This window comes from Labrus mixtus, chromosome 19 (assembly GCF_963584025.1).
Source record: "Labrus mixtus chromosome 19, fLabMix1.1, whole genome shotgun sequence".
Classification (NCBI taxonomy): Eukaryota; Metazoa; Chordata; class Actinopteri; order Labriformes; family Labridae; genus Labrus; species Labrus mixtus.
Window position 1 is genome coordinate 25,032,084 of NC_083630.1, and position 13,366 is coordinate 25,045,449.

At 43.2% G+C, this 13,366-nt stretch overlaps 3 protein-coding genes across 3 annotated transcripts in view; 1 reads left to right on the forward strand and 2 right to left on the reverse strand.

Moving 5' to 3' along the window:
- Nucleotides 1-1,495, forward strand: part of LOC132994297 (piezo-type mechanosensitive ion channel component 2-like) — a 64,279-nt gene extending 62,784 nt beyond the window's left edge. The window contains exons 55-56 of the mRNA XM_061064558.1: nucleotides 46-988; nucleotides 1,099-1,495. The gene's annotated coding sequence lies outside the window, so the exon portion shown is untranslated. The remainder of the gene's footprint in view (nucleotides 1-45; nucleotides 989-1,098) is intronic.
- A 246-nt stretch (nucleotides 1,496-1,741) lies between these two features.
- Nucleotides 1,742-9,511, reverse strand: LOC132994668 (transmembrane protein 200A-like). The gene is made up of 5 exons (XM_061065155.1): nucleotides 9,405-9,511; nucleotides 7,345-7,710; nucleotides 7,030-7,267; nucleotides 4,671-4,846; nucleotides 1,742-4,221 (listed from the first exon to the last, which is right to left on the reverse strand). Exons 2-5 carry the CDS (start codon nucleotides 7,446-7,448, stop codon nucleotides 3,123-3,125), a joined length of 1,617 nt encoding a protein of 538 aa, XP_060921138.1. The 5' UTR covers nucleotides 7,449-7,710; nucleotides 9,405-9,511; the 3' UTR covers nucleotides 1,742-3,122.
- A 2,140-nt stretch (nucleotides 9,512-11,651) lies between these two features.
- LOC132994032 (lethal(3)malignant brain tumor-like protein 4) overlaps nucleotides 11,652-13,366 on the reverse strand; it is a gene marked incomplete at its 5' end in the record, with an annotated part of 22,954 nt that continues 21,239 nt past the window's right edge. Inside the window, one exon of the mRNA XM_061064104.1 lies at nucleotides 11,652-13,366. This exon is cut by the window's right edge and continues 816 nt beyond it. Within this exon, the coding sequence (XP_060920087.1) occupies nucleotides 13,115-13,366 (252 nt within the window).

Below are 13,366 nucleotides of genomic sequence, written 5' to 3' on the forward strand. Positions count from 1 at the left end.
TAGCTGTAATAAACTTAAGTAAACTTATTTTTTAGCTTTAATTAGCTGTGACTAGCTCTTTGTTAGCTGTGATTAGCTGTGACTAGCTCTCTGTTAGCTTTAATTAGCTGTGACTAGCTCTTTGTTAGCTGTGACTAGCTCTTTGTTAGCTATGATTAGCTGTGACTAGCTCTCTGTTAGCTATGATTAGCTGTGACTAGCTCTCTGTTAGCTTTAATTAGCTGTGACTAGCTCTTTGTTAGCTGTGATTAGCTGTGACTAGCTCTTTGTTAGCTGTGATTAGCTGTGACTAGCTCTTTGTTAGCTTTAATTAGCTGTGACTAGCTCTCTATTAGCTGTATATAGTTATACATGTGTGGGGTGCTGGTGGCGCTGTGGTTAGTGCGTGCGCCCCATGTATGGAGGCTGTCCTCTCAAGCGGGCGACCCGCATTCGCTTCCCGTCTGTGGCCTCTTTCCCGCATGTCATTCCTCTCTCTCTCTCTCCCTGATTTCCGACTCTATCCACTGTCCTCTCTCTCCATTAAAGGCACAAAAAGCCCAAAAATTAATCTTTAAAAAAAATAGTTATACATGTGTGTTAATAGTGATGCATGTGTAGTGATAGTGATACATGTGTATTGATAGTGATACATGTGTGTTAATAGTGATACATGTGTAGTGATAGTGATACATGTGTAGTGATAGTGATACATGTGTATTAATATTGATACATGTGTGCTAATAGTGATACATGTGTAGTTATAGTGATACATGTGTGTTAATAGTGATACATGTGTGTTAATAGTGATACATGTGTAGTGATAGTGATACATGTGTGTTAATAGTGATACATGTGTGTTAATAGTGATACATGTGTAGTGATAGTGATACATGTGTGTTAATAGTGATACATGTGTATTAATATTGATACATGTGTAGCGATAGTGATACATGTGTGTTAATAGTGATACATGTGTATTAATAGTGATACATGTGTAGTGATACATGTGTAGTGATAGTGATACATGTATTAATAGTGATACATGTGTATTAATAGTAATACATGTGAAGTGATAGTGATACATGTGTATTAATAGAGATACATGTGGGTTAATAGTGATACATTAATTAATAGTGATACATGTGTAGTTTTATAGTTTAATAATTTTAAAGGTTTATAATATTACAGGATGCTGTAGCTTTCATTAGGACTGAGATAGCGCAATGCTAGGTCTTTGTTTGCTTTACATTAGCTCGCCATCAGGTCTAATTAGCACTTCATTATATGTGCTGAAGCTAACTGCTAACAGTGTGATGTGTGTTGAATAAAATAAGTGAGGACATCTGTTTGAAGGGTTAGTGATAGAAAACTGGAATGGATGAACAACGCTAGAATCACGTTTTTCTTTAAAGTTAGACAATTGAACCCTGATTATATGACTGATAATTAACTGTGTGTGTCCTGTGAAGATTTGAAGTAAAAATGTGAAAATAAAAGAAATGTGTTCACCAGACTGTCAGCTCTTTTAAATGGTCCACAACACCTGTTAACCTGTCAGCTCTAAGTCACCCAGTGAGACTTAAACACAGCAGAGCTCAACATGACTGGGACTTAAAAATCGAATTTGGACCAAGGTTGAACTAAAGAGTCTGAGGAAGTGAATGAACCAGAGATGACACAGAAGACCTGAGAGGACACAAAGATCCAACACAAAGCTGAGCTCATTGTGCTTTACTTTTATTTTCTGATGTCAAACACAGCAAACAAACTGTTAGACCTTCAGCTGATTGGACGTTGTAGTGTTGGGTTGATCCTGGTTCAGTTTAGGTGGAAGACGTTGTGAAGGAAAACTTTCCCTCAGGAGAATTTTAAAATAAAATACTTTGAGTTTAAACCTCTGGTTATAGTTTTGTTACATGCTGATGGAAGTTATGGCTCAAACATTAAACTGAACAGGTGTTTGACGCATTCTGAGGTCACAGGTGACATTCACAGGTACAAATGATGAACTTATTTAGCCCTCTTATACGCACTGTTCATCTAAAAAACTCCTGAAGTCACAGAATACAAATTTAGAGCGTTAGTTGATATATTGTAAGTGTAATTATCAAGATCAAAGATTCCATCAGAGTCATCTTTGAACTAGTGGTGACTTGTTGAAGCCTCTAGGGGGAGGGGCATAACATCCATTTATCAAATCATTTAAATAAATAAAAATCCAACAGACATAATGTACTGTATTACAGTACACGACTACATGGACGTTCTCCAAATTCTCCAGGTGTTCCTCAGGGCTCTATTCTTAGTCCTCTTTTATTCTCCATATCTCTCCTTGAGCTGTGATGTTCAACTTTATGCAGATGAAACTCTTCTCTATACATCAGGCTCTTCGTAACATGACTGTTGTCGAATTGATTGCAGTCATCAAACATGAGTTTGTTTGAAACTAAACACTTCCTGTTTGATCAACAACAGAGAATCCAGAGTCTACAGGATTCTGACTCAAACTGTTGGATGTTCTAAATACTGACGACTCAGGATGGAAACTGTACGCTTGACTCACAGTGTCCAATCACGCCACAGTTTATTTCACAGGAGCAGTTCATCAAACACTGAACGCCATACAGACACATCGAGCCGCCAAACCCCAAACATCAACTGTTGGTCAAACGTCAGCTGATCAAACATTTGATAGAAAAACATTTGCAGTAAATATGAAGTTTGATATTCTCTTTGTTACTCAGTCAGCTGAGCTAAGAACTGACAGAGTTCCACCTACGAGTTAATCTTCCAAGTCAACGAGTTAATCCTCCTAGTCAACGAGTTAATCCTCCAAGTCAATGAGTTAATCTTCCAAGTCAACGAGTTAATCCTCCAAGTCAATGAGTTAATCTTCCAAGTCAACGAGTTAATCCTCCAAGTCAACGAGTTAATCTTCCAAGTCAACGAGTTAATCCTCCTAGTCAACGAGTTAATCTTCCAAGTCAACGAGTTAATCTTCCAAGTCAACGAGTTAATCCTCCTAGTCAACGAGTTAATCTTTGGAGTTAACAAGTTAATCCCAGTCAAAACAGGTTATTAAAATGAAAATACATTTTATATCCAAAATAACAGTTCCTTCTTATTGGATGATGATGTCATCAAACTTGACCTCCGACTTGTGGTTCTCTGACTCCTGATTGGTCGTCGGCCTGCGAGATCATCCTGAGCTTCTCTCTGTTGGAGAACTTCCTGTGTGATGTCACTTCTCCTGACCATTGACCCCCCTCTTGTGATTTCATAAGATGTAATGATGTCATCTCAGTTGACTCAAACGATTCGTCTTCTCCTTGTGTCAGTTTGCTGTAACCTGCAGCGCTGCTGCTCGGGAGGCTCCGCCTCCTGCAGGGTGGGACTAGTGTGGAGGAGTAAGAGGAGAGGAGGTGAGACAGAGATGATAGGGAAAGGTGGGAGGGGGTGAGGGAGGAGCAGGAGAGGAGAAGCATGGCCTGGGAGCCTCCTGGTGGCCCCCTGTTGAGACTGGAGGAGCTGCAGGAAAGTCCAGATGATCCCTGACCGGGTCTCAGCAGGGGGGGAGTGGAGGCGCACAGAGGATGTGGTGGATGCAAAAACATCTCCTCCACCTCCCCTCTGTGGCCTCCCTCCTCCATCCTCTGCTCCTTTTCCCCCCCTGTGCCCCAACCCCTGCCCATCCCTGCCCTAGCTGAGTGCCTCCTGTGGGAGGGGGGAGGGCGTGGGTGGCGGAGGGGGAGGGTGAAGGAGCCTTGTGCCTCCTTCTGAAAGGAGGTCCAGTAGGTGGAAGGTAGGGGGGGGCTGAAGCTTGGGGGGAGGGAGAGTCTGTCAGAGGAGGGAGGGGGAGCAGGAGCTTCCTCCTCCTGGTAGATACTGAACACTGAGTCTCCTCCCTCTGTATCATGGGCCCCGCCCCCCTCCCCTCCTCCCCCTCCCTCCCTCCTGTTCATCAAAGAGGCTGGGTATTGGCGGGGCTTGGTCTCCAGGCTCTTTGATTGGACGTAGTTAATGAGGCCATTGAGGGGATTGTGGGAGGAGCCAGAGGAGGCATTGGGTTTGCGGAGGCTGTGGAGGTCGATGACGGTCGAGTAAATGTCCCGAAGGTTGATCACTTTGGTCTTCTTGTCGCGGTTCTCGTGCAGGACGGCGTTCGCACAGATGAAAAGGAAGATACCGATGCCCATGATGAGAGGGCCTAAGACCTTCAGCCTATCAGAGTACAGATACCTGCAGAGGGGTGGGACAAACATCCAGTTACAGAGTCCGTCTCATTTTAAGTATCTTAAAGAACCTACAGATCCTGTGGAACCTGCAGATCCTGTACAACCTACAGATCCTGTGGAACCTGCAGCCCCTGTGGAACCTGCAGACCCTGTGGAGTCTGTAGATCCTGTGGAGTCTGCAGATCCTTTAGAACCTGCAGATCCTGTGGAACATGCAGATCCTGTGGAGTCTGCAGATCCTTTAGAACCTACAGATCCTGTAGAACCTACAGATCCTGTGGAACCTGCAGATCCTGTGGAACTTGCAGATCCTGCAGATCCTGTGGAGTCTGCAGATCCTTTAGAACCTACAGATCCTGTAGAACCTACAGATCCTGTGGAACCTGCAGATCCTCTGGAACCTGCAGAAGCACTAAAGGATCTGTTTCATGTATGATCAGTCTATTTGTTCACCTGTCCAGGAAATCCTCCAGGAAGCCTCGTGGGCGATGTCCAGATGTACCGTTGATTTTTTCTGTTTGATTAAAACCGACCCCCACTCTTCCATCTTCATCCCCTCCTCCTCCCCCTCTGTCGACTCCTCCCCCTCTGTAGACTTTCTCAGCTCTGTCCTCCCCCCTCTCCCCCCCCTACGACCAAAGAGAAAATATAAATACATGTAAATATCATCTCAAATTAGAAAATGCTCATTTGTATGTAAAAACTATGAGGCGTTTGAAATTATGTTCTACTGCCCCCTCACATGTTCTACTGTCCCTCACATGTTCTACTGTCCCTCACATGTTCTACTGTCCCCTCACATGTTCTACTGTCCCCTCACATGTTCTACTGTCCCCTCACATGTTCTACTGCTCCCTCACATGTTCTACTGTCCCTCACATGTTCTACTGTCCCCTCACATGTTCTACTGCTCCCTCACATGTTCTACTGTCCCCTCACATGTTCTACTGTCCCTCACATGTTCTACTGTCCCCTCACATGTTCTACTGCCCCTCACATGTTCTACTGTCCCTCACATGTTCTACTGCTCCCTCACATGTTCTACTGTCCCCTCACATGTTCTACTGCCCCTCACATGTTCTACTGTCCCTCACATGTTCTACTGTCCCCTCACATGTTCTACTGCTCCCTCACATGTTCTACTGTCCCTCACATGTTCTACTGTCCCCTCACATGTTCTACTGTCCCCTCACATGTTCTACTGCTCCCTCACATGTTCTACTGTCCCCTCACATGTTCTACTGTCCCCTCACATGTTCTACTGCTCCCTCACATGTTCTACTGTCCCTCACATGTTCTACTGTCCCCTCACATGTTCTACTGCTCCCTCACATGTTCTACTGTCCCCTCACATGTTCTACTGTCCCTCACATGTTCTACTGTCCCCTCACATGTTTTACTGATCCCTCACATGTTCTACTGTCCCCTCACATGTTCTACTGTCCCTCACATGTTCTACTGCCCCCTCACATGTTCTACTGTCCCTCACATGTTCTACTGTCCCTCACATGTTCTACTGTCCCTCACATTTTCTACTGTCCCTCACATGTTCTACTGCCCCTCACATGTTCTACTGTCCCTCACATGTTCTACTGCTCCCTCACATGTTCTACTACCCCCTCACATGTTCTACTGTCCCTCACATGTTCTACTGTCCCTCACATGTTCTACTGCTCCCTCACATGTTCTACTGTCCCCTCACATGTTCTACTGTCCCTCACATTTTCTACTGTCCCTCACATGTTCTACTGCCCCTCACATGTTCTACTGTCCCTCACATGTTCTACTGCTCCCTCACATGTTCTACTACCCCCTCACATGTTCTACTGTCCCTCACATGTTCTACTGTCCCCTCACATGTTCTACTGTCCCTCACATGTTCTACTGTCCCTCACATGTTCTACTGCTCCCTCACATGTTCTACTGTCCCCTCACATGTTCTACTGTCCCCTCACATGTTCTACTGTCCCTCACATTTTCTACTGTCCCTCACATGTTCTACTGCCCCTCACATGTTCTACTGTCCCTCACATGTTCTACTGCTCCCTCACATGTTCTACTACCCCCTCACATGTTCTACTGTCCCTCACATGTTCTACTGTCCCCTCACATGTTCTACTGCCCCTCACATGTTCTACTGTCCCTCACATGTTCTACTGCTCCCTCACATGTTCTACTGCTCCCTCACATGTTCTACTGTCCCTCACATTTTCTACTGTCCCTCACATGTTCTACTGCCCCTCACATGTTCTACTGTCCCTCACATGTTCTACTGCTCCCTCACATGTTCTACTACCCCCTCACATGTTCTACTGTCCCTCACATGTTCTACTGTCCCCTCACATGTTCTACTGCCCCTCACATGTTCTACTGTCCCTCACATGTTCTACTGCTCCCTCACATGTTCTACTGCCCCTCACATGTTCTACTGTCCCCTCACATGTTCTACTGCTCCCTCACATGTTCTACTGCTCCCTCACATGTTCTACTGCTCCCTCACATGTTCTACTGCCCCTCACATGTTCTACTGTCCCTCACATGTTCTACTGCTCCCTCACATGTTCTACTGCTCCCTCACATGTTCTACTGTCCCTCACATGTTCTACTGTCCCCTCACATGTTCTACTGCCCCTCACATGTTCTACTGTCCCTCACATGTTCTACTGCTCCCTCACATGTTCTACTACCCCCTCACATGTTCTACTGTCCCTCACATGTTCTACTGTCCCCTCACATGTTCTACTGCCCCTCACATGTTCTACTGTCCCTCACATGTTCTACTGCACCCTCACATGTTCTACTACCCCCTCACATGTTCTACTGCCCCCTCCCGTCTCACCTGGACGTCTACAGGTGCCCTGCTGGTAGACACTGATGCCATGGCAGCGCCCTCTTGTGGTCGTGCGCTGAAGAACAGTCCTTCTCGAGGCCAGTAACCCAGGGCGGCCATGACAACACCCACCAACAGAACCAGTATGCCGAGAGCCGCCACCAGACCAGAGACTGAAAAGACCTTCAACTTCCCCTTCACCACGACCACCTCACTCCTCCTGGGGGACAGGAAGTGACATCATCATCGTGTGTGTGTGTGTGTGTGTGTGTGTGTGTGTGTGTGTGTGTGTGTTACCTCTTCTTTTTCTTCTTCTTGTGTGTGTGTTCTTTTTGTGATTTGTTTTTCAGTGAATCTTGTCGTCGTGCGTTGATCCGCAGGAGGCCACCGGTTGCGATCATCACCAACAGCCAATCATATGGTGGCTGAGGGGGCTAAGCCCCACCCACCAAGACCTCACCTGAACTCAGTCACCCACTTCCTGTCAGTGAGAGAGAGAGACAAGTAGAGAGACAGGCAGTATCAGATGTGTTAAAGCAATGCTCTGTAACACAACAATAACCTCCAACGGGCAGAATGGCGTCTCTCTAATGTCCCCAGGCGAGGTCGTCTCGTCGACTTTACAGAACGAGTTCACACAGCAGCCAGTTAACACAACGACATCTAGAGAGGAGGAAACGACGACAGGAAGTGACCAGAGGGTACTGACAGGAAGTAACCAGAGGGGATGACAGGAAGTGACCAGAGGGGTGACAGGAAGTGACCAGAGGGGCTGACAGGAAGTGACCAGAGGGGCTGACAGGAAGTGACCAGAAGCAGAGCACATCAGCAGCAGTCATTGAGAGTTCTGGACTGACTCTGTTTAAATATGCTGATGACATGTCTCTGGTAACCCTCACAACATCTGGACCAATCAGATTACAGACAGACAAACAGGTATTTGAACTATTGGTGTTCAGTGTTATGTGGACATGAACCAGGTAGAGACTCAGTGATCACTGAACATAGAGACAGGTAGACACACCTGGCTGAGAGGACACACTGTGTCAGCTCTGTCCACATGGACAGGTGGAGGCTCACTCCCTATCCACTACATAGTGCACTACAGAAGTATTCTTAACTCCCTATCCACTACATAGTGCACTACAGAAGTATTCTTAACTCCCTATCCACTACATAGTGCACTACAGAAGTATTCTTCACTCCCTATCCACTACATAGTCACACATAGTCGCCAATCACAGCCTGAGGGACGACCATCAGTATAGAACAGAACAGAACAGAACAGAACAGAACAGAACAGAACAGAATAGAATAGTATAGAACAGAACAGAACAGTATAGAAATGAACAGAACAGTATAGAACAGAACAGAACAGAACAGAACAGAACAGAATAGTATAGAACAGAACAGAACAGTATAGAACTGAACAGAACAGTATAGAACAGAACAGAACAGAACAGAACAGAACAGAACAGTATAGAACAGTATAGAACAGAACAGAACAGAACAGTATAGAACAGTATAGAACAGAACAGAACAGAACAGAACAGTATAGAACAGAACAGAACAGAACAGAACAGTATAGAACAGTATAGAACAGAACAGAACAGTATAGAACAGAACAGAACAGTATAGAAGAGTATAGAACAGTATAGAACAGAACAGAACAGAACAGTATAGAACAGTATAGAAGAGTATAGAACAGAACAGAACAGTATAGAACAGAACAGAACAGAACAGTATAGAACAGTATAGAACAGAACAGAACAGTATAGAACAGTATAGAAGAGTATAGAACAGAACAGAACAGTATAGAACAGAACAGAACAGAACAGAACAGTATAGAACAGTATAGAACAGTATAGAACAGAACAGAACAGTATAGAACAGTATAGAAGAGAACAGAACAGTATAGAACAGTATAGAACAGAACAGTATAGAACAGAACAGAACAGTATAGAACAGAACAGAACAGTATAGAACAGAATAGGATAGAACAGAACAGAACAGTATAGAATAGAACAGAGCAGAACAGTATAGAACAGAACAGTATACAACAGAACAGAACAGTATAGAACAGTATAGAACAGAACAGTATAGAACAGAGCAGAACAGTATAGAACAGTATAGAACAGAACAGTATAGAACAGAGCAGAACAGTATAGAACAGAACAGCATAGTATAGAACAGAAGAGTATAAAACAGAACAGTCATCAAGCAGTATATTATAGAATATAACAGAACAGTATAGAATAGAAGATAATATAAAAGAACAGAACAGTGTGAAACAGGACATTATAGAATAGAATAGTATAGAATAGAATAGATCAGAGAACAGCGTGTTTGTTTCTCACAGTTTGAGCTGCTTCATATTTCGTCTCTTTTCTCCTCTTCATCGTCATCTTCTTCGTCTCCTCCATCTGCTGCAGCTCAACGATTTCTCCTCTTCAAACGTGTCCCCCCTCCTCTCTCTCCTCCCTTCTCTCTCGCTCTTCCCTCCCCTTTCTCTCCCCTGCTCTCTCTGTCTGCATTCACCTCTCTCTACCACTTTTTTTCCTGCAGTGATGGGGAGTGAAGAGAGACAGACAGGTCAGAGAGAGAGAGAGACAGGTCAGAGAGAGAAACAATTCAAATTTGAATGAATAAAAATTAGTGCAAATGTTTATCAGTATGAAGCCAATTAAAAGGGCACTCTCTCTTTACCTGTCTGTCTGCCGCTCTGTCTGTTTCTTTACCTGTCTGTCTGTCTGTCTGTCTGTCTGTCTGTCTGTCTGTCTCTTAGCCTGTCTCTCTCTGTGTTTAGGAAACTACATTGTGGTTATGGTCCTGGTGTGGTCTGTGTGGGATGCTGATTCTGGGATGCTGCTGTTGCTAGGCAACAGAGGCAGAACACAAGAAAAATGTGTAAGTGCTGCATTGGACCTGTCCCCCATCACAGATCCTAACACTCACCTGCTGTGAATTCTGGGTAAAAATTCTTACATTTCATATTATTCAGAACTGGAAGAAACAAACATAAAAGTATAGATTCTTTTTTTTTTAACATGTTGTTGTTCATCAACACTTAACCAGGAAATAAACATTAAGAATACAAGTTTATATAGAGAAGATAGATGCTTCAAATCAGCACATTTATATATAGTTTGTATACTGTTTATATACAGTTTTGTATACAGTTTGCATACAGTTTATATACAGTAGTTTACAGTTTATATCCATTTTTATACAGTTTATATACAGTAGTTTACAGTTTATATCCATTTTTATACAGTTTATTTACAGTTTATATCCATTTTTATACAGTTTGTATACAGTTTGTATACAGTTTATATACAGTAGTTTACAGTTTATATCCATTTTTATACAGTTTGTATACAGTTTATATACCGTTTCTTTACAGTTTATATATAGTTTGTATACAGTTTGCATACCGTTTCTTTACAGTTTATATACAGTTTATTGTCTATAGCGTATGTATAGTTTGTATAGTTTGTATACAGTTTGTATACAGTTTATATACAGTAGTTTACAGTTTATATCCATATCCGTATGCTCAGGCACGGTACACTTCCTTGGCTTTGGCACACTTCGGAGAGGTGTGCTTCGGCACGGTACACTTCATGCACGAGCACAAGCACGCGGGAACACAACGCTGACAGCCTTCATTCTGGAGAAATCCAGAGTTTCATGTCTGTATCTGACTAACATGACTCAATATAAGACACAAAGTAGCTGTCATGTTCTCTGTGTTGTTCTCCGATGTGCGGGCGTCCGCGCGGACTCACGCACGGACTCGCGCGCGGACTCGGCTGCGCGTCTATTTTATTTTTTAATTTATTTATGGCTGTGTCTGATTAAAATGGCTTAAAATAAGCTGTAAAGTCAGAAAAGTAGCTGTCATGCTCTGTGTTTTTGTCTGATGTGCAGACGCGGACTCGACTGCGCGTCTCTTTCTGTCTCTCTCTCTCTCTCTCTCGTCCGTCTGTTTGTAAACTGAGCACGCTTCATAATAACATAAAGCGTGCATGTGTTGTATTAAGACGTTATGTACAAGAGGTAATCGTGCTTAGACACGGATAATCCTGTGTAGTGTGACCGCGGGCCGCGCCGGCCAGCGAGGGAATGGCACTGCGGGGGGGCAACCGTGCTTGGGTACAGCACGGTACGGATGGCCAGTGTGACCGCGCCCTCAATGTTACCTGTTTCAGTGTTACCTGTTTCAGTCTAACTTGTTTCAATGCTACCTGTTTCAGTGTTACCTGTTTCAGTGCTACCTGTTTCAGTCTAACTTGTTTCAATGCTACCTGTTTCAGTGTTACCTGTTTCAGTGTTACCTGTTTCAATGCTACCTGTTTCAGTGTTACTTCAATGCTACGTGTTTCAGTGTTACTTCAATGCTACCTGTTTCAGTGTTACTTCAATGCTACGTGTTTCAGTGTTACCTGTTTCAATGCTACCTGTTTCAGTGTTACCTGTTTCAATGCTACCTGTTTCAGTGTTACTTCAATGATACGTGTTTCAGTGTTACCTGTTTCAATGCTACTTGTTTCAATGCTACCTGTGTGCGTAAAGAGATGTATTATCCAATGAATGAACAGCACTCACATCAGAACATAAACTTTATTAATCCTGTAAAACACTGACAGGAAGTGAAAATATACATCTGCAGATTGTTGAAACATGAAAGCAGTGCAGACATGTGACTTCAGGAGCTGTTACGATGGAAACAGTCTGAGAATGTGCAGCAGAGCGCCCCTTGCAGATCTGACTATGACTCATAGTGTGTATGTGTTCATATAAATACTTAGATTTAATATAAACTTTCAGATAGAAATAGGTTGAGAGACAGTAAATAACAATACAAATTAAAAATATAAACTCTAGAAATAAAGACTTTTGAAATCCAAGAGAGTTTTTGAAAAGATTTTAAAAACGGTTCCACATGTCTTTTTATTTCTTTAAAGTGACCAATCTCAGCAGAGGAGGCAGGGCCTTTGGTTGATGTAGCTATGTGATGTCAAACAGACAGAGAGTCTCTCACAAGAGGTGAGCATACAAACTGTGAAGGGGAAAATCCTAAGGAACAGAGGACTTCATCTTCACCGAAAGGGCGGGGCCAGTGAGATGTCATCAACTGTTAAACACCTGTTCATGAGCTCTTACATAAATGACAATATGAATTTAGAGGTTGATATTATGAACAATTTCCAAAAATACACCAGAGGAGGATTTTATAACAATAACAAAAGATTGTCTTCAGTGCATTCAATCTATTGTTTATTTGTTTTCTTCAATCTTTGTTTTTTTTCATTTTCTTCTTTGTTGTTGATCTGAAACACAAACAGTGTCTCTGAACCCTGAGAAACTCTTCCTCTCTGAAATGTTATTTTCTCTGATTTATTTTTTTTAAGGCAAATGAAAGCAAATATTTGTAAAAATGACCATCCAGTCTCAACAGAGGTCTGTTCTCCACGCATCTGATCTTTTTGGAGGTTTCTGTCTGTTCATCATGAGCCTGGTTCTGATCCAGGTTTCTGTCTGTTCATCATGAGTCTGGTTCTGATCCAGGTTTCTGCCTGTTCATCATGAGTCTGGTTCTGATCCAGGTTTCTGCCTGTTCTCTAAGAGTCTAGTCCTGTTGGAGGTTTTTGTCTGTTCTCAATGAGTCTAGTCCTGTTGGAGGTTTCTGTCTGTTCTCAATGAGTCTGGTCCTGTTGGAGGTTACTCTCTGTTCTCAATGAGTCTCGTCCTGTTTAGTGGTTTCTGTTCCATCCATAGCTTATATAAAATCAAAGCTGTCTTGTGATTTTCACCACAGCAGGTGTGTACTTTAGGCTCCAAGGATTCTTTTCACACTGGTACAGGTTTTTGTCCAGCCCGCAAAAAGAGGCGAGGCCTAGTCTGTAGCTTTAAGAAGAACGTCCTACCTGACATAATGTGACCACAGAAACACCTGAGATAAAAAACTGTGATATCACAAAGTAATCTTTTCCATGATTGGCTGGTAATGTAGACCCTCCTACAGACTGTGGGACTTCAATCAGATTTTTTCTAATTGGCCAAGTCATGACTTGCAGTTTCCAGGGGTTACATTTGCAACATTTGATTGGTCCATGTCCCTGTCCTCAACATGTAATTGGATTCTGTCCTCAGTGTGTGATAGGTTCCTGTCCTCAGCATGTGATTGGGTCTTGTCCTCAGCATGTGATAGGTTCCTGTCCTCAGTGTGTGATAGGTTCCTGTCTTCAGCATGTGATTGGTTCTTGTCCTGAATATTTGATTGGTTCTTGTCCTGAATATTTGATAGGTTCCTGTC

What these genes read in the sequence shown, in the direction of transcription:
- LOC132994668 (XM_061065155.1), bottom strand. Translation starts at nt 7,448, where the DNA reads ATGATCGCAACCGGTGGCCTCCTGCGGATCAACGCACGACGACAAGAT. An exon ending in GGGAGGGGGCAGTAGAACAT is followed by an intron (nt 4,847 to 7,029) that starts GTGAGGGGGTAG and finishes CTTTGGTCGTAG; the next exon opens with GGGGGGGAGAGGGGGGAGGA. An exon ending in CTGGAGGATTTCCTGGACAG is followed by an intron (nt 4,222 to 4,670) that starts GTGAACAAATAG and finishes ACCCCTCTGCAG; the next exon opens with GTATCTGTACTCTGATAGGC.